Source organism: Vulpes vulpes, chromosome 5 (genome assembly GCF_048418805.1).
Source record: "Vulpes vulpes isolate BD-2025 chromosome 5, VulVul3, whole genome shotgun sequence".
Lineage (NCBI taxonomy): Eukaryota > Metazoa > Chordata > Mammalia > Carnivora > Canidae > Vulpes > Vulpes vulpes.
The window spans coordinates 114,337,136-114,357,910 of record NC_132784.1 but is presented as its reverse complement, the minus strand read 5'-3'; the positions used below and the strand labels follow the sequence as shown (position 1 = coordinate 114,357,910).

At 43.1% G+C, this 20,775-nt stretch overlaps 2 protein-coding genes across 2 annotated transcripts; one reads left to right on the top strand and one right to left on the bottom strand.

Moving 5' to 3' along the window:
• Positions 1 to 6,746: 6,746 nt before the first annotated feature.
• OR6K6 (olfactory receptor family 6 subfamily K member 6) lies at positions 6,747 to 7,706 on the top strand. Its single transcript, XM_025986366.2, has one exon. The coding sequence runs from the start codon at positions 6,747 to 6,749 to the stop codon at positions 7,704 to 7,706; it is 960 nt and encodes a 319-aa protein (XP_025842151.2).
• A 9,142-nt stretch (positions 7,707 to 16,848) lies between these two features.
• On the bottom strand, positions 16,849 to 17,802 carry LOC112910109 (olfactory receptor 6N1). The gene has a single exon (XM_025986365.2). It carries the CDS (start codon positions 17,800 to 17,802, stop codon positions 16,849 to 16,851), a length of 954 nt encoding a protein of 317 aa, XP_025842150.1.
• Between the last annotated feature and the right edge of the window lie 2,973 nt (positions 17,803 to 20,775).

Genomic DNA, 20,775 nt, shown 5'->3' with positions numbered 1-20,775 from the left:
TGTGGAAGGAGCCTCGGTGTCCATTGAAAGATGATGGATAAAGAAACTGTGGTCTATGTATACACTGGGATATTCCTCATAAATATAAATATAAATTTATTTTTTATTGGTGTTCAATTTGCCAACATACAGAATAACACCCAGTGCTCATCCCGTCAAGTGCCCCCCTCAGTGCCCGTCACCCAGTCACCCCACCCCCTGCCCACCTCCCCTTCCAACACCACTAGTTCATTTCCCAGAGTTAGGAGTCTCTCATGTTCTGTCTCCCTTTCTGATATTTCCCACTCATTTTTTTCTCCTTTCCCCTTTATTCCCTTCCACTATTTTTTATATTCCCCAAATGAATGAAACCATATAATGTTTGTCCTTCTCTGATTGACTTATTTCACTCAGCATCATACCCTCCAGGTCCATCCACATCGAAGCAAATGGTGGGTATTTGTCGTTTCTAATGGCTGAGGAATATTCCATTGTGTACATAGACCACAGCTTCTTTATCTTTTCATCTGCCGATGGACACTGAGTCTCCTTCCATAGTTTGGCTATTGTGGACATTGCTGCTATAAACATTGGGGTGCAGGTGTCCCGGCGTTTCACTGCATCTGTATCTTTGGGGTAAATCCCCAGCAGTGGAATTGCTGGGTCATAGGGCAGATCTATTTTTAACTCTTTGAGGAACCTCCACACAGTTCTCCAGAGTGGCTGCACCAGTTCACATTCCCACCAACAGAGTAAGAGGGTTCCCCTTTCTCCACATCCTCTCCAACATGTGTTGTTTCCTGCCTTGTTAATTTTCCCCATTCTCACTGGTGTGAGGTGGGATCTCATTGTGGTTTTGTAGACAGGTAGGACAACTGGAGAAGTGACATCTCTGTCCGAGATGACATGAGCCCAGAGCTGGGGGTGCAAGCAATGTGTCTTAGCTGGTAGGGTGCTTTTAGGGAACCAGAGTGCAGGAGGTGAGCAGGAGAGTGACGACAGACCAGCCAATCACTGGGTCACTATCTGACTCTTAAAATTAGTTAATTCACTCTTTCACCAATTATTTATATTTATTTAACCATGTATCATGCTTCAAATGCTTATCAGGGGTCAGTTTTAAAATACCACCTTTTTGCTGAACAAATGAATGAATGAATAATTTTGTTATAATTAATGGGGGACACCTTAACAAGGTGATTTATATTGCAAACAGCATGTACAAGTGTTTAATTAAAACTCCATTGTGTGAAAGTAAAATAAAATAAGATAAGATAAAATAAAAAAATAAAATAAAATAAAATAAAATAAATAAAATAAAATAAAATAAAATAAAATATAACATCACCTTTTAAAAAACTAGTTATTGAATAATAGAGTCCTCTCTGCTCCACTCTATATATCCATTTCTTATCAAGGTTTTTTGTTTGTTTTTTTTTTAAACTCAAATCCATTTTCAAATTCTGTTTCCTTTCTACATCCATGTCTACCAGATGATTAGATATTTAACACTTCATGTCTTTTTGCAAAAGGATAAAAATCAACTTGTGTTGTATATTTCTTTTTTCTCTGGCTTTACTCACATGGGGGTAAATTTTAGGCTCAAGATTTAGTTTAAAAAGGAGAAGAAGGAAGGAAGGAAGGAAGAAAGGAAGGAAGGAAGGAAGGAAGGAAGGAAGGAAGGAAGGAAGGAAGGAAGGAGGGAGGGGAGGGAGGGAGGGAAGGAGTCCTTCTGATTGTATTCCCCACTCACTATGAAAGCTCTGCTCTTGCCAAACCCAACACCATGTAGATCAGGAGAGTGGTACAGGCCCTTGGAAGTCCACTGTTTTTCAAGGTCTGTATTCTATCAACAAAGCATGAATTTCTATATTGCATATCATTTCTAGCATTTTGAGTTGTCACATTGGTTCCTGTTTGGCTGTGTGTATAAAAAGTTCCCTGTTGTTTAGATTTGCATTTCTTTGCTTATCAGTGAGGCTGAGTCCAGATATGTACGTGTGTGTATGTATCATACGTGTTTATATATAATATATATATTCACCTATAATAAAAATCATTTTATTTTTAATTTGTAAGAGCTCTTTATATATTCTGAGTAATATTTGCTTTCAGTTACATAATTTATAAATACAGACTCCTAATGTGTAGTTTGTCTTTTTTACTTTCTTTATAGTACCATTGGGTAATTGGAAATATTAATATACCTGAATTTAATGATCTTTTTTCCTTTATAGCTCATATTTCTATTGAATTGTTTATGATTTTTCCCCACTTGAAGTGATTAAATATTCTTCCAAATTTTATTTTAAAGTATTACAATTTTAAAAATATTTAATCTTTGGGGGGATAAAAGGGAGTGCCTGGCTGGCTCAGTCGGTAGAGCATATGAGTCTTGGTCTCAGGGTTGAGTTTGAGCTTCATGTTAGGTGTAGAGATTACTTAAAAATAAAATCTTTTAAAAATTAAAGTATTAAAGTTGACTTCTCATTAAAATTTTGTTCTAGCTGTAGACTGTGGGAATGTAATGAGGCCAGGACAAATACTATTTTATGTGTCTCATATGCTTAAATAACGGTTCTGGGACCATTTATTAACAATCAGCCCTTTCTCCACTGACCCCTTGAACCAACTTTCCTCATGCTCCCCCAGCATTCTGCTGTCTCTGTCTCACCATATGTCAAAGCTCCATACTGCGTCCATCTGTCTCCTGGCTTCCGTTAGCTTGTTAAGCTGCTCTATTATAACGTTTGATATACAATAGGACAAACCTTCCCATTTTAAACTTCTCCTTCAAAATATCTTAGTCTTGTCCCTCACCTTGACACACTCCACTCCCCCCTACCCAAATGGAATTTTGTTTTTTTTTTTTTTTTTTTTTTTATGATACTCACAGAGAGAGAGAGAGAGAGAGAGAGACAGGCAGAGGGAGAAGCAGGCTCCATGCCCCGGGAGCCCGACGTGGGATTCGATCCCGGGTCTCCAGGATCGCGCCCTGGGCCAAAGGCAGGCGCTAAACCGCTGCGCCACCCAGGGATCCCTGGAATTTTGATTGAAGTTACATTGAAGGCACAGATTGGTTTGTGTAGAATTGGCATGTTTCCACAACTCAGACATTCTATTCATTCATACATCGTATCAACCAATTTATTTAGATGTTCCATGTCTTCTAATAACTTTATAAAGTACTACATTTATGTATAACACATCCTTTAAAGTTCCTTGTTTTTGTTGACATTCCAAATGAGTTATCATCATTATTATTTTTAGAGCAGCAGAAGGAATGGAAAGTGAAAAATGAGCAAAGTAGTGTTTACTTTTACTGAGTGTTTCCAGAGCAGTGTGGTCCCAACAGGTCTGGTATGACACCCACAGCTACTTTGTCCCCAATGTCCAGTTTACACTCCCCTGTGAGAACGGGGTATTTGGCCTTAGGGAAGCTTTTGAGACTTGACCCTGGGGAATGTCTAATTACTGTGTGACACTTTTCCCTTAATTTAACCCTCAGAGAGGAGAGCAGAACGCACCACTTTTCTTGAGATCCTGCATCATCTAAAGAGAAAGTCCCCGGAAAGGATTGTTTTCCACTCTACAAATTCCCCCAAGAGCCTCCTAAGACATCAATATCCTTGCCTACAAACTGGCAGAGGGGAGGTAGCTGCGGAGACCAAGGAATGTCGTGGTGGCCTCAGACAAGGTAAGTGTGGAAGATTGTTGAAATTTATCCAGTCGAACTGTGCACCTGCCTCTACTCCTCCTCTACTTTCCTTGTATTTGGACCCAGATTTGCCTTCGTTTTCTGAGTAAAGTTTCCTCAATGCATGGGGTAAAACTTCATATTTTAGAACTTGATTGCATGAGTGAAAAGGTTAAAATAATAAGATATGAAATCAAGAAGAGCCATTAAAATGAGCATAGTGTAGCTACCAGGTAAAAATACTGATAATATGTAAGGTCTTCCCAACACTAAAATTTTGTTGAAGCCTAAAGAATTATGGATTCCTGGGGAGTCACAGAGAAATTCACTATTTTTTTTTCCAGGACTAAAATCAAATTCAATTTTTTTTTTTTTTTTTTTTTTTACTATACAAGGGATATTTATAGGCTGAACTTCTTGGGCACAGCTGATTATTTGTCATTCCAGGAATCTTTCAAGTGTTCTGTACATATCTCAGGAGTAAGAGTAATGTTTTTTCTACCTTCACGTAGCCCTCGAGCCTATGGCAGTGGTTGGCACCTAGCAGAGGGTCAACGAACATGTGAGAGTCAACTGAACAAATGTGTGAATGATGAACAATGGTGCAGTCTTCCCAGTGAAAAGGGTCTCACCCAGGGCAGCAAAATAGACACTCTCTTGCCTTTTATGAGACAATTTGTGCTGAACTTGCTTGTCTTTTCTTATAATCTCATAGCCTCCTGTTTTGTCCAGCAACATTCTCCATAAGGACCACTCAGCATGGCCATTCTCTGTGCTTTCGGCTGAGAAAGGACGGAGAAGTGCTTGCTTCAGCCCGAGGGCACTCTGATCTCACGCCTGTCTCCATGCAGGCTCTGCCCTTCTGCCAAGCACTGATGCTTCCTCCGTCCCAAAGCCTTCCTCAAGACAAGAGGCACTTTATAGGAATTCATTTTCCTAACCTGCGATGCATTTATTTTAATCTGCTTGTGACCTGAAAAGAACAAAACACACCTCCACTCTCTCATTTCAGATTTGGGGTAGTCCTGAGAATATAGGGGTACTCAGAGTAGGAAGTAGACAGGGTGACTGGTGGCTCCTGATCTAAATTTCCCACTGTGGTGCAAAAACTAATAGTGGAATTTAAAATAATAATAATAATAATAATAATAATAATAATAATAATAGAATTTTAAGGTCTACAGACCAGGCTTCCAGTTATTGTTTTGGATCGCAGAAATGTGGATTTGAACAAGTTGTTCCTCATCTTTGGTTCTCAGTTTTTCTATTTATAAAACAATAATAATAATCTGTCAGTCATAGGTAAAAATAAATGGGATAAAATATGTAATGTGCCTGCTATCATGACCATCACATGGGAACTCTTCACTAACACTACCTCATTCATCCTTTATGGTTCCTCCTGTGGAGCTTTCAGGCCGTGGTTGGGGGGCAGGAGTGGGGAGATACTGCTGATACACAAATATTTGAAGTGTGAGAAGCTTAGAAGTCACGAAAGAGGAGAATACCAAGCACTCATGGGGGTCGGAGGAGAGAGTGTTCACTTCCAGCGGCGCAGATCCATGAGAGCTGCAAGATGATAGGAGTGTTTGTTGGACGCTGGCAACGAGGATTCCAATAGGAAGAGAGTGAGAGAATGGAGGGAAGGAACGACATAAGCAAAAATAGAAACACAGGAAATGCGTCCCGTTTGGCTGAGCTAATGAGTATGTAGAAAAATATTTGGCTCTAAAATTTGATTGGAATCAGATCAGAGAAGACAATAAATATCAAGCTAAGATCGGTGAGGCTTATCCTTGAATCATTTTGAAAAGAACAGGGACAGTAAAAGCCATACTTAGGCACATTCATCTGCAGAATGGCTTGTTGGAGGTAAGAAAATCATGAAAAAGTTGTTAAAATAGTCAAGGGTGAGAGGTACTGTACATGACTATCACGAACCTTAATTCACCTTGCAAAAAGTCTAGTATATGACAAGTAGATGTGGGTCTGATTTCTACTGCAGCTGCATTGTGTGATGTCTCCTTCCCAAGACAGTCTTAGTTATGTTAGAAGTGATTTTTTTTTTAATTCCACGGCCCTTAGGTGTGGCCCAGGAGGGGGGGATGTGCGAGGTGGAGTTATATGCTTGTCCAACATCCAGTGACCAACAGGCACAGTGGTTCTAGAGAGACTCTTGGCCTGAGCAACTATCATGTCAACTACTGAGAGAGAGGAGAGGGAGGAGAAGCAAAGGAATGTGAGGAGTATTTCCTAACATCCGGGCACTTAGCATCTAACAAGAAACAGATGTCACCATGAAACGAACAGAAATGGGGCAGAGACGAAGATGACTATTCAGCCAGCTCAGATCGTGGATGAGGGCCAGAAAAGGTGGGAAAGCCATGGGAGGAATTATTGAGACCAGGGCTCCTGACAGCGTCTCTGTATTTTTTTTAAACCACTCTGAAGAACAGGAGGGGGGAATAGTTGAAAAGAGACGTGCACATTTTGGGGGGGCCTGGGTGGCTCAAGCAGTTGGGCGTCTGCCTTCTGCTCAGATCATGACCTCAGGGTCCTGGGATGGAGCCACCAGTCGGAGTCCAGCATCCAGCTCAGCAGGGAGCTTGCTTCTCCCTCTCCCTCTGCCCCTCCCCTGTTCGTCGCTCATGCCCTCCCTGCGTGCATGCACGCTCTCTCAAATAAATAAAGTCTTTAAAAAAAAAAAAAAAGAAGAAGGAAGAAAAGTACACATTTTAAAGCTAAACACAGAGGGACAGAGGGTAAGGGGGGAAGAACCAAGAAATTAATGAACCTCCAGAAAATATGTCCAGATAATTAATTTGTTGTGTGGTTTGTGTTTTCTTGGCATCCACCGAAGATGTTTACAAAAGATGCATTGAGGGGCCTCAAAGCAAATATTCCAGATGTTTCTGGCCGCAGGAGCTACAGCTGAGAGATATTTCCAACTGGCCTATCTAGGCCCCCCAGAGTCAGCTTACGGAGCTGACCGCGAAAAGGAGTGGGGCGGTTTTCAGTGGCTGGGCACCACCCCCGTTCCAGGAGTTTGTCTCCTTTCTTCCCCTTGCAGATGACACGGCTGGAGACCCTGGGGAATCAGACTATGGTGACTGAGTTCTTGTTCTCTGTGTTCCCACCTCTGCATCAAGGTGGCCTCCTGTTTTTCATCCCCCTCCTTCTCGCCTATGGATTCATCATCACTGGGAACCTGGTGATAGTCATTGTGGTCCAGCTGGACGTGGCTCTGCACACTCCCATGTACTTCTTCATCAGTGTCCTCTCCTTCCTGGAGGTCGGGTACACCACCACCACCATCCCCAAGATGCTCTCCAGCCTGGTCAGTGAGCAGAAGACCATCTCTCTGGCCGGCTGCCTCCTGCAGATGTACTTCTTCCACTCCCTGGGCATCACGGAAGGCTGTGTGCTGACAGCAATGGCCATTGACAGGTACATCGCCATCTGCAGTCCTCTCCGTTACCCGACCATCATGACTCCCAAGCTGTGCACCCAGTTAACAGCTGGGTCCTGCCTCTGTGGCTTCCTCCTTGTGCTCCCTGAGATCGCGTGGATTGCCACCCTGCCTTTCTGTGGCCCCAACCAGATCCAGCAGATCTTCTGTGACTTCACACCTGTGTTGAGCTTGGCCTGCACAGACACATCGCTGGTGGTCATCGTGGATGCTATCCACGCAGTGGAGATCGTGGCCTCCTTCCTGGCCATCGCCTTATCCTACGTCCGGATCATCGTGGTGATTCTGGGGATGCCCTCGGCCGAGGGCCGCCGCAAGGCCTTCTCCACCTGTGCCGCTCACCTTGCTGTGTTCCTGCTCTTCTTCGGCAGTGTGGCTGTCATGTATCTGCGGTTCTCAGCCACCTACTCAGTGTTTTGGGACACAGCAATTGCTGTCAGCTTTGTAATCCTTGCTCCCTTCCTCAACCCCATTATCTACAGCCTGAGAAACAAGGACATGAAAGATGCTATTAGAAGGTTTTTCTGCCGTCGGAGGAGGGCTGGTGGGGTCAGAGGGTAGACCTGGAGGCTGGACTCTGAAAAACCTCCTGGAAGTTCAACATTTCACCATTTCCTGACATGATCTTTTTCTACTGCAGAAAAATAACACGACTCGCTCTATTGTTGCAAATAAGAACAAAAAAACCGCCTCGTCCAGGTTGTGGGCGGCAATGTCATGGCCTGTTTGCGTCAGTGCCCCTGCTGTGTTATGTCACCATAGCAGTACACGTGGCTTCTACTGCTATTGGGCACAGGCTGGCTTCCTCCTTGCCTGGCCAGCCAGGCTCCTGCCCTTCTCTTCTGCGGCCGCACATGCTGGTGAGGCCGGACAGCGGGACGAAAGGGATGAGAAAGACATTGTAGTTCTGATCATTGCTACTGTCAACTTGCCCCAAGTCCTCTTTCCATCCCTGAATCCCCTTGTTCAGAGAGAGAGGTGGTTTCAACCTCAGGGCTCTACTTTATTCTCTGTCCTCAGTAAACACATAGTTTTGTTTGATCTATTTGGTGTTCAAGAAATGAAATTATACCGGGGCGCCTGGCTGGCTCAGTTGGTTAAGCGTCCAACTCTTGGTTTCAGCTCAGGTCCTGAGATTAAGGGCCAGGGTCAGGCTCTGTGCTCAGCAGGGCGTCTGCTTGAGACTCTTTCCCTCGACCCCCCACCCCACTCCTGCACATGCTCATACTCTCAAATAAATAAAAAAAAGTCTTAAAAAAGAGAAAAAGAAATGACGTTATACCAATCAATGTCTTTCCCCAAAATTTCATGAAACCCACCAGTCACTGATTGTAGGAGTCACTGACTCTGTCCTCCACGGGCTTCCAGTCTTCACTGGGGTGACTGTGGCATCACAGAAACACCGTCCAAACCAGATTTTATACCTTGTTTTGCCACTAAGTTGTGCTGTTTCTGTATCTGTAATACTTCTGGCTGGATCAGATCAGCGATTCCCCAAAACCAGTTGGTCATCAGAACTTATGATTTAGAAAATCTGAAAGTGAAGCCCATGCATGCATTTGCATTTCTTTTGTTTTTTTTTAAGATTTTATTTATTTATTCATGAGAGACAGAGAGAGAGAGAGAGAGAGGCAGAGACACAGGCAGAGGGAGAAGCAGGCTCCATGCAGGGAGCCCGACGTGGGACTTGATCCCGGGTCTCCAGGATCAGGCCCTGGGCCGAAGACGGAGCTCAACCACTGGGCCCCCCGGGCTGCCCCTGCATTTGCATTTCTGAAAAGCTGACCCTAACTTTCTGAGGATGGGTCAGAGTTGGTCACTAAGATCATCTCCAGCCCTGGGGCCCTTGCATATTTATAAGGGCTGACATTTTTTAATAACACCTGAGCTTGTGGTAAGTATCTTACACGCACTGTCTCTTGTGTACTCATGACAATCCTGTGGAAGCAATATTAACCCTGGTTTCTCCCAATGAGAAATGCGAATCATAGAATTTCAATAACGAGTCCGAGCGCATGGAGTTAATGATTAGGAATCCAGGGCAGAAACACAACTGCAGCTGCCCCCAGAGCCAGGGCCTATTCACTGTAATCCGGGCTGGCTTCACGCAGCCTTCATCCCAAAACCAATTACTAAACCCAGGAAGAGGAAATGTGGTCACTAAGTATTATCCAGGAAGTGCTGATAAGGGTTTGCTCCTCCAGATTTCAAGATTGATTTATTAAAAAAACTTTTAAGTAGCAATTCTATGTTAGTCCTGTGCTAGGTGCAGAGGATCCATTAGCGACTGTCACACGGGTGGCTTGGCCTTTGGAGACCTCAGAGTCTCGAGATTCAGTAGCTGCTCTTGATAAGAACGTCATTGTCCGTCGAATTCTCTGGTTTTCTTGGCTTGAGAAGCAATGGTCCTTGTACACTCATTGTTCTCTTATTTTACTTCCTTTAAACCTTCCCAAATGTGCTACTTGTGTTCCACACCTCTTTGAATACACACCCTTTTGTGTTCTTTGCTCTATCAACTCTGTGCATTGATTCTCTTCACGAGGACATCCTTAACCTATGGGATTATTTTTGCCGCTGTCGTCCCCTACTTCCCAACATTGCTCCAAAGTATCAGAATCATCAAGAAAGATTCCTCACACTAATATCGCCACCACCGGTGTCAGGACCAACGTGGGCCCTGTTTGAGTGAGACTTGCTTTCTATCCTCTGCTTCTCTCTGCTTTCCTGCTTGCCCCCATGCCTCCTATTGGATTAAGGGCACACAGACAGCAGGAAGAAGGGTCCCTCGTCTTTAACACCACAGCCTTCAGCACAGGGTTCCGTTGACGGGCTGTCAACCAGCTCAACTTTTTTCTTGACTTGTGGACCAACTAATCTTACAGGTGGGTTGAGGCCTTTAAGAGCAAAGGCAGCAGAAAGAAGAGTCTTGGTGACAATGACAGACAGGCTCCATATCTGCCCAAGGCAGCAAAAGCAGAAGCACAGGAGGGAGGCTCTGTGGGCTGTGTGGAGGCAGGATCCCAGGGAACCAGGCTAAGCTAATAAGTCCATCTGGCAGCTGCTTTGTTTCCTTGATCTTGTCCTAGCCCCAGATCCAGCTCGTTCCCCAGCCCCGGCCCCAGGCTCATAGGAAGAGCCTCTCCTATGCATAATAGTACCTTTTCTTTTTGCGTAAGCTCATCGCTTTTAGAAAATATCTCTTTTCACCATTTGTTCTAAACCTGAAGTTCCCTTGGGAGACATCAGTTATCATCTCTACACCTGATGTGGGAACTTCTCCTCAGCATTTCTGAAAAAAAAAAAAAAAAAAAAAAAAAAAGGTAACCTAGGCTCTGCTTGGACTCTTTACCCAGATGGTCTCCTACAAAGTCAGGTGGTTATCAGTAGCTCCTCCTTACTGGAGTGAACTTAGGATGGTCACTAAGGCTGAGGACTCTAGGTCATACTGTCTAAACATGAATCTGGATTTCATACTTTCCAAAAATATGATTTGGAGAACTAACACAAGTGTCCTGAAACTCAATGGGCCTGTGTGTCACTTGGGATCTTTGAGGATTTTGAAGATTTAATGCTGTAATTGTGTATAAAATGTTGAGCACACTGCCTATAATATTTATCAGATATTAATTATTTTTTAACTTTTTTGTTATTTTTATTACTGTTCTGAGCTGAAAATTACTTCCAGGGCCCTCATGTCATACCACTCCAGGGGACACCATTCAATCTTTACTTTTTGCTTTCTGGAATCCCAGGAGCAAATGCTGAACCCCCTAGGTTTCACAGGACCAAAAGTTATCATTTTATGACTTTTGGCACGAAACAGAAGAATGCTTTGCACGTGTAGGTAACAGAGTTCTGTTTAGGATGTATGGTGTTTCCCCATGTTGGAAAGTAACTATCTTTCATGAGACATAGTTTTTTTTTTTATTTTGAAAGTAGAAAATGATCAGACTGATTTTTGCTAAATCCCTTAGCAAAAGAGTTGGATATTCTCAGAACGTGGGATGAAACACTACTCCTCTGAGACCAGGATAGAAGATTCTCACCCCAGTTTAAATTTCCTTTCCTCAAACAGGGATAGAAACCACGAGGAACGAAGCACCAAGCCTGGCTAAGGCACGTGTATGGGTCACACAAACCCCTGGTTTGTGTCATTTTAATCAGTGATATCCCACAATTGCATGCATATTTTTCCTATAAAAAATAAACGTTTTATTGTTTGTTTTGCTACACTAGATCACCTTCCATGTGTCTTATATCTTTGGACTAATCAACTCCCATGTTTTGTAAGAGAGGCAGAGACACAGGCAGAGGGAGAAGCAGGCCCCATGCAGGAATTATTGTAAAGTACAGTAATCATGGAAGTAATAGTTATTTTGATGCATTTCTCTACTTTAAATAATCTTTGTCCACCTAAAATCATTATGTTCAGAGAAAGTAGTCACTAAGATATCTATATTCCAAAACAGGATTTCTTTACAAGTTATCTCAACTCTATAAATGCTGCATATGTATGATTTCCTCTATATATTTGATATGTAGGATCTATTTATTTATATACCCATATACACCTGGAACTTTATAACTTTACATATAATGTATATATAACTTCTCTATTTATGTATCTAACTTATATGTTGTAGACAACTAAAGCTTAATTATACATAATATGTTATATACTTAAGCTTTGGTTTGCTTTTTCCATATCCGCACTTACTATTTTTTAGTATAATTATTTTGATTTCTTTCAGAGAAATCAAAATCCGAAAGCATTAGTTTCTTCCCATATTTTTGTCATTTTACATGCTTCAAAGCTATTTGTTAGATGTAACTCCGATCAGAATGAATGTTTTCTTTATAATATCTTAAGAGTTCCTCTCTGTGTTACTGCTAATACTCCTTCATAGTAAATTCTATTTTATTTCTTATTAATATTACCACATCAAACATTTCCTCTCTCCTTCCTTCCAGGTGTTATCTGTGTGTCTGTATGTTTAGATCAATTCCCTTATAAGCAGCAAATACTGGATTAAAAGATCCAATATGATATGTGCACTTAACCATTTACGTATTTTGTGGTCTAAATAGGTTTGGAAGTGTTTCTACCAAAATATTTGTATCTCCTGCTTTCTTCATTCATTTCTCTTGAATTTTTTCCTTCCTTTTCTAGTTAGATTGATAGAATTTAGTAATTTTTTCCTACAAATATTTTTCTCTGCTAGTTTGAATATACAGATAATGACTCTCCTTTAATGATTATCCTTTCCCCTTATTTTTTATTTATTTTTTTATTTTAAATATTTATTTATTTATTATTTTAGGAAGAGAAAGACAGTACATGGGGGGGGGGGAGGGAAAGGGAAGAGGAAGATAATCTCAACCAGACTCTGTGCTAAGTGCAGAGACCATCATGGGGCTTGATCCCACAACCCTGACATCAAATGTTTAATGCACTGAACCACCCAAGCATGCCTTTTTTTCCTTGTTTTCTTAAAAAATGTTTTATTATGCAATATTTGTAAACATCAATGAAAGTATAGAAAATACTAAGCCCATAGAACTCAAATTTTAATAATACAAAATATTTTATACAAAAATAAAATAGTTTTATTTTTACTTCATCTTTTTAAAAATATATTTCTTAAAGATTTTATTTATTTGACAGAGAGAGAGAGAGGGAGCACAAGCAGGGGGAGAAGCAGACAGACAGCGAGAAGCAGGCTCCCCACTGAGCAGAGAGCCCAATGAGGGGCTGCATCCCAGGACCCTGAGATCAAGACCTGAGCCAAAGGCAGATGCTTAACCAACTGAGCCACCCAGGTGCCCCAAAAATATTTTTAAATAAATCCCAAAGATCTTGACATTTCCCCCTAAACACATTTCTTCACTAACCACAATGGGCTGTCACGCTCTAAAGATTCAACAATTTTTCAAAAGCACCAGATACCTGGTCCATAGTCAAGTGTTCACCCACCCCATAAACGTCCTTTCCCATTTGGTTTATTTGAATCAAAATCCATGTTAGTTGATTGTTGTGTCTTCTAGATGTCTTTTATTTTATTTTTTAAAGATTGTATTTATTTATTCATGAAAGACAGAGAGAGAGAGAGAGAGAGAGAGAGGCAGAGACACAGGCAGAGGGAGAAGTAGGCTCCGTGCTGGGATCTTGGTGTGGGACTCGATCCTGGGACCCCAGGACCACATCTTGGGCCAAAGGCAGGTGCTAAACTGCTGAGCCACCCAGGGATCCCCTGTAGATGTCTTTTAATTTAGAATAGTTCTCTCACAGTCTCTCACCCTCCTCGTCTTTCCCCTTCCCCATTTCATATCTATCTGTCTCCCTAAATCTAAAACTCATGTTTAAAGGCTTCTGCTCTACTTGATGGGATGAGCACAGGGTGTTATACTATATGTTGGCAAATTGAATTTAAATTAAAAAATATAAAAAATAAATTAAAAAAATAAATTAAAAAATAATAAACGAATAAATAAAGGCTTCTTCCCCTTGGAGACATCTAGAACAAAGTCTATCTGGCCAACTTAGCCATGTTCTGGTGAGACTGTGGTCATGCACCTGTTAAGCCCAGAGCTTCCCATAAAACTCCAGACAGTGCAGTGCATTCAGTTTTAAAGCAAATAGTCATCAAGTTAGCCTTACTTCAGCCCTGCTTTTAAAAACATCTTTACCGAGATACAATTTACAAACCACAACAATTCATCCATTTAGAGTGTACAATTGAATGGCTTTTAATATATTTATGGACATGTGCAACCATCATTAACAATCAGTTCTGAACGTTTAAACACCTCATAAAGAAACTCTGCATCCTTTTTTTAGGTTCATGTATTTTGTTTTTAGGTTTTATTTAAATTCAACTTAGTTAACATATAGTGAATTATTAGTTTCAGGGATAGAATTTACTGATTCATCAGAAACTCTGTATCCTTTACCTCTCACCACCCCGTACCCAGTTGCCCCACACACATACTTCTGCCTCTAATCCAGTTTTTGTTTTACAGATTTCTCTATCCCAGATATTTTGTGTGAATGATATCATAGAGTTGGTGGCCTTTTTTTTTTGGGGGGGGGGGTCTGGCTTCTTTCACATAGAACAATACTTGCAAGGTTCATCCATGCTGTGGTATGTATGAAAACTTCATTTCTTGTTACGTACAACTACATTCCATTGTTTAGGTATGTACACGTGTAGTTCACTCAGTTCTCCATCAGCAGACATCTGGATGGCCTCTGTGTTTTGGCTACCATGAGAAAGGCTGCCGTAAATATTCACGTACAAATTTTTGCGTGGACACATATTTTCATTTCTCTCGGATACATACCGAGGAATAGAATTGCTGGGTCATGTGACAACCCTGTGTTAAATCTTTTGAGGAGATGCCAGGCTGTTTTCCAAAGTGGCTGCATCACTTTACATTTCCACAAGTCGTGTGTGAGGGTTCTGGTTTACCTCCACCAGCAGCAGCATATGTGGTTACCTGGCCCTCTGATGCCAGCCATCCTAGGGAGTGTGACGTGGAATCTCACTGTGAGGTTGATTTGCAGTTCCCCAAGGATGATGATGCTGGGCATCATCCCATGTGCTTATTGGCCACTTGCATATCTTCTTTGAATAAGCACCTACCCAGATTCTTTGTTCATTTTCCAATTGTATTATTTGCCTTTTTCTTACTGAGTTGTAAGAGTGCTTTGTATATGATAGATAGAAGTCCCTTACCAGATACATGGTTTGCAGATCATTTTTCTTATTCTGCGAGTTGTCCTTCACTCTCTTGGAGGTGAGTCCCACTTTCACACCTGCCTCTGCAAGTCCTCAGGTGCCCAAGCCCTGGCTGCCACTGCCGACTCCATTCCAGACCCATAGCCTAGTCATCAACTGCTTTAACTGGTATTTTCATCTTTTCTTTTTTCCTTTTCCTCGTGCTTTCCTGGACCTTTTAAAGCCTAGAGGAATTGAACACCAATAAAAAATAAATTTATTAAATAAATAAATAAATAAATAAATAAAGCCTAGAGGAACCCAGCTGGGAAGCTGAAGCCTTTGTTTTCTTCATCAGAGTCCCTGACTGACTTGCCCTGTAACGTTGGCAAGCTGTTTCACTTGGGTCTAAACTTCCAATTTTTTTGAAATTGCTTTCATAAAATGGCCAACTTTGATCTCTCTGTTAGTTTTCAGCTTAAATGTCATTTCCTCCAGAAGAGAGTGCATGTGTTTTATTATTAATTACCAGAGTTTTAATTAAGTGATTATAATTAAGTCTAAATTAATTATGATGTTAATATCTTATCTTCTCAATCTTTCCAACCATTAGCCTAAGGGCAGGAACTGGACTGATTCTGTTTTGCTCATCCTTTTATGTAGGTTGTTGCATGGCACCTGATACAGAGTTAGAGCTAAATAAACATGTGCTTGATGGACTGGATGGATGGGTGAATGGGTATCTTTAGGGTGATTGGAATAGAAACACTTGGGGATTTTTGTAGAAAGTTCTATAAAATTGCAAATTTTCTTATAGTCAGTGTTTGATTCTCTATTCATAGTACATATTCAGGTTCATGATAATCCCTAATACCAGCTAATAACTAAATCACCACATATCTCATATGCTAAGTTATAGGATTATTTCGCATATATTTTCATAGGTTTAAGGACGTAACTAGCTTGAAACATAATAAAGAGGCAGTCCAATGTAAAGAGCAATCCTGTTTCCTGCCAGTGGTACAACTCCTGCACCATCACAGAGAACGGATGTCAAGGCCACCAAGACTGAAACACGCAGACTTCGGGAACCCGAGCACCACAGCTGGCTCACCTCTCAAGTACACCCTCTGGCTCCTTACTCCTTTCCTCTGGGGGAGTAACTGGGAAGTATTTTTGCATAGTTACATTTTCCTGGATCTTGTTCTAAGGCCCAGAGCAATGATGAGAGATTTGGGGAAGAATAAAATAAATAAAAGTAAATATATATATATATATATATATATATATATATATATATATATAGCTATCAGTTACATGCCAGACAATTTGTCTGTGATGTACAGACCTTATCACTAATTCACAAAACAACTTTTAAGAAAGTATTTTTAGCAAATGGCGAAATTAAGACTCTAAGGGTTTGAGTTACTTTCTAAAGACCATGCAATTAATAAGTAACTGAATGACCTTGCATTTAAACCCGGATTTATGTTGTCATAAAAACATGCTTTCCTCTACTATGCCAGTATTTCCCATGTGATCCATAAATAACCAGTAGGCATAAAATACCATTCAAGTGTAAACAGCATGTGAAAAGCCATTTAATTTTCTTCTAAAATTTATTTCACAAATATTATTGTTCAGAAACAACTAAATACGTATCAGATTTACTGTGTTTATTATTTATTTATTTATTTATTTATTGTAAAGCTCAAATTTGACAAAAAAATCCTATGTGTGGTATACAAATATCCGAGATTTGAAAATCACCGCACTAATGTCTATTCCAGTCTGGTGGCTTGCTGCATGCGGCTCCAGCAGAGAGTATGGTGGTCGAGTTGGCACTGAGAGCCGAGCAGCACTTGCCCCAGTTCTGTGTCCCATGCAGAAAAGCACTCAACGCCCAATATCTCGTCGGTGGGGACTGCCGACCCCCAGGGCCACCCTAGGTTGGCCTCACACTTGGCCTGCCCTCCCCACCTTCATCGCAGTATCCCTGACCTCCTCAACTGCCTCCTCACGGCCTCCTTAATATCCTTGTTGCGCAAGCTGTAGATGAAGGGGTTGAGAAAAGGCGTGAGCACCGAGTAGATCACAGCCAGCGCACGGTCATAGTCCAGTGAGTAGCTCTTCTTCAGCCGCACATACATGAAGAGGATGCTCCCGTAGAAGATGAGAACCACGGTCAGGTGAGAGGCACAGGTGGAGAAGGCCTTTGTCTTGCCCGCAACTGAAGGAATCCTGAGTACTGTGCGGATGATCTGGACATAGGAGCTGAGGATCAACAGGAAGGTGGCCAGGATCTTGCAGGAGTTGATAACGAAGTCCACTAGGACATTGACAGATGTGTCTGTACAGGCCAAGCTCAGCACAGGAGGGAAATCACAAAAAATGTGCTGAATGTGATTGGGGCCACAGAAAGGGAGACGGGACACCAGAGAAATTTCAGCCACCGGCCCAGCCAGGCCTCCCAACCAACAGCCAACAGCAATCCGGGCACAGAGCGCCGGAGTCATGAGGGTGGGGTAGTGGAGAGGCTGGCAGATGGCTAAGTACCTGTCATAAGCCATGGCTGTGAGGAGGTAGCACTCAGCAGCCCCAAGAGAGTGAAAGAAATAGATTTGCAGAAGGCATCCGGAGAAGGAAATGGTCTTCTCCTCGCTGAGCAGGTTCGACAGCATCTTGGGGATGGTGGCCGCTGTGTAGCCGAGCTCCAGCAGCGAGAGCACGCTGACAAAGTGGTACATGGGCGTGTGGAGCCGGGGGTCCAGGCGCACCACCAGGAATATCAGCAGGTTTCCCAGGACGGTGGTGATGTAAATGAGAAGTAGCAAGACGAAGAGGTAAGCCTGCACCCCCTGGACATGAGGAAAGCCCAAGATGATGAACTCTGTCACCCAGCTCCAGTTCCCAGGGGTCCATGGCTCACCACTCATGTCCCTGGATGTGAGGCAGGGAAGGACAACGAAGAAAGTCGGACCACAGAAGGTGAGCAGGAACCCTCAGAGCACCTCTGTCCTCCCTCCACCACCTCCAGAGTAAAGTGTTCTCGGCAAGGGCTTTAAGAGGCCAGCGTTTCGATCCCTGCCGGCAGCCTCCTTCACAGGGTCTGCTCTTGTCACCAGTTCTCTGCTCTCACAGCCCAATTTTTGGCCCCCACTATCCCTTCTGTAACCCAGTTATCTTGCCTCGTGGAAACTAAGTAGGTTTTAGAAACCCAAGTGTTCTTCGGCTAAGGTTTATCTTATTATTTATCTATATTCCTTGTCTCAGGTATAAATGATCCTTTATAGTGATAAAGTATTGGTGGTGCCCTGGACCAAGATTACATAATTTCAATGGTATATTTTTATTTTATTTTTTTATTTTTATTATTTTTAAAAAATATTTTATTTATTTATTCATGAGAGACACACACACACACAGAGAGAGAGAGAGAGGCAGACACAGGCAGAGGGAGAAGCAGGCTCCATGCAGGGAGCCCGACGTGGGACTGGATCTCCACAGGTGTGGGTTTCTAGGATCACGCCCTGGGCTGAAAGCGGTGCTGAACCGCTGAGCCACCCGGGCTGCCCTCAATTGTATATTTTTATTTGTAATTTCCATTTATTTCCTTCTTCGACTTTCTGGATACCAAGAATCAGTCCTCCCCCCACTGGGCTCCTTCCCAAGTCCTGATGGAGACCTAGCTGTAGCAGCCTCCTCCCGGGGCACGGAGGTCAGAGTTTCAGCGTTTTGGACACTGGTGTGAACCTCAGTCAAGGCGAAGGGGGGTTGAGTAAATCTGAGAGTCACAGAAAACGAGGAGCCAGTCTATCTCTTTGCATTTCTATTCCAAACTGTGGCCCTCTCTCACTTCCGCTCTGCCTCCATTGACCTCGGGCACTTTTGAGATTTATTTTCTTCACAGATAGTAAATATTTAAGTCATACTGTGAGGTCAAGGTAACAAAACTTCAGTGAACGTTTTCTGTGTTGGAGGCATTATTCTTAGCACAGGAGCTAAACAGTTATGTAATACAGGGGACCTGAAGTGAAGATGCAAATATTCTAATAGAGAAAATAGAGAAGCAACTGATTGCTCTCCAGCTGTGTATTGGAACATTCCCTCGTCAAAGAAACACGCTCCTATTTTCACTTATTAAAGAATTAAAAAACAAGCACCCTCTCGCCTCCCCCATTCTTTTTCTTGACTCATTTCTCCCACGGCCCCTGGTCTGTTTCCTTTCCTGTTCCTGCAACAACACCCTCCCAAAGAGCTGCCTCCACTCATGGCCTCTGGTTCCTCCTGGTCCGTTTTCTCTTAAACCATTGCAGTCAGGCCTTCACCACCTTCCAGCCCATCAAATCGCCCCTCCTCGCTCACACCAGTCATCCATGATTTGCTAAGCTGCCAGTTCCTGGCCCTTGGCTTGCCCGGCCCGTCAGCCAACCCTGAGCGGGGTCTCTGTTCTGGCTCCTGACACGCTCTCCTCCTGGGTTCTCAGGGCACCAGCCTTCAGGTCCTTCCTACCCAAGGGGTCACTCCTCCTCAGCTGCCTTGTCGCTCTTTCTCTCTGTCCTGCTCCTAATTCACAGAGCTCAGTGCTGATTCTTCATTTTGCTTTGCTTTGTAAACTCACCCTTTGTCAATGCCGTCCCATGTCATGGCTGAAAACAAGCATACGTGTTGATGACCTTCTAAATCAATTCTCCCCGCTCCAGATGCATCCATTCAACTGTCTGGTCCCGCCTCCCTGGGGGCGTCTGTTGGCCATCTCAAACCCACTCTTGCGGGTGCCCCCAAGTGCCCCCTCTCCAACCTGGGCAGTCATGGTCTTGAGGCTCATGGACCCAAATCCTCCCCGTAGCCCTTGTGTCTGTCTTTCTCTCAAATCCAGGATCTATTTTCACTGGGTTGGAGCCTTGACCTCCCTCAACTCCATCACTGCAATCACCTCCTAGCAGACTGTCCCTGTTTGTCTGTCTGTAGCCTGATCCCAACCCAGCAGCCACACTGGGCTTTTGATGCTAAGTCAAGTCCCTGCTCAAACCTCTTCAGTGACTTGACAGTCATAGTCTCTGTCGCAGCGGCTCCTTCTTCCTCGAGCTGTTTCCCACTAAATTTCCACTCGGGTACTTTCTCCATTCCTTCGGAGCCTTCATGCAGAGCCCCTCCGCAGCCCCACCTGTGCCAGCCCCGGCCTCTATCACCCCCGTTGGCCTTTCCACAGGACACAGGGTGCCCTAACACATCGCGGGGGCCTTGCCTGTTGTTGCAGAGATCTGTCGTCTGGGGAAACGCGGGACCCGTGAGCTCTGTTCGCTCAGCCACTCAGGTCTCCCGCGTGCCCACAGCTCCACAGTGACTGGAGCATGATAACGAGTCAATAACTATTTGCTAAGTGAATAAGCAAATTGGGTAGGATAACGGCTTCTTTGCTCAAGCAGGAGGAGCCTGGAAGCGGAGGGCAGGACCTCCTCACAGAAGACATCATTTTTATTTTACGTATTAAAGGAAGTGTCAGAATTTGCCAGGTGGGAAAAAAAAAAGAAAGAAAGAAGAAAGAAAGAAAGAAAGAAAGAAAGAAAGAAAGAAAGAAGAAAGAAAGGAAAGAAGAAAGAAAGAAAGAAAGAAAGAAAGGAAGGAAGGAAGGAAGGAAGGAAGGAAGGAAGGAAGAAAGAAAGAAAGAAAGAAAGAAAGAAAGAAAGAAAGAAAGAAAGAAAAGATATTCCAGGCACAAGGAAACATGCATAAAGGCAAAGCAGTACAAAGACCTCCAGGGTCCTCTCTGCCCAGGGGCTTCTCTTCTTCCCCTGCCGAGGCCTCTCATGGCTTCCAGGTCCACCCGGCACTCTGCTCGCTCCTGGCTTCACTGTCATCTGAACCCAGACCCCAGAACCTGGTCTTATACCAAAAGTTTTCTCCGT

Coding starts and splice junctions, on each gene's coding strand:
- OR6K6 (XM_025986366.2), top strand. CDS start 6,747: ATGACACGGCTGGAGACCCTGGGGAATCAGACTATGGTGACTGAGTTC.
- LOC112910109 (XM_025986365.2), bottom strand. CDS start 17,802: ATGAGTGGTGAGCCATGGACCCCTGGGAACTGGAGCTGGGTGACAGAG.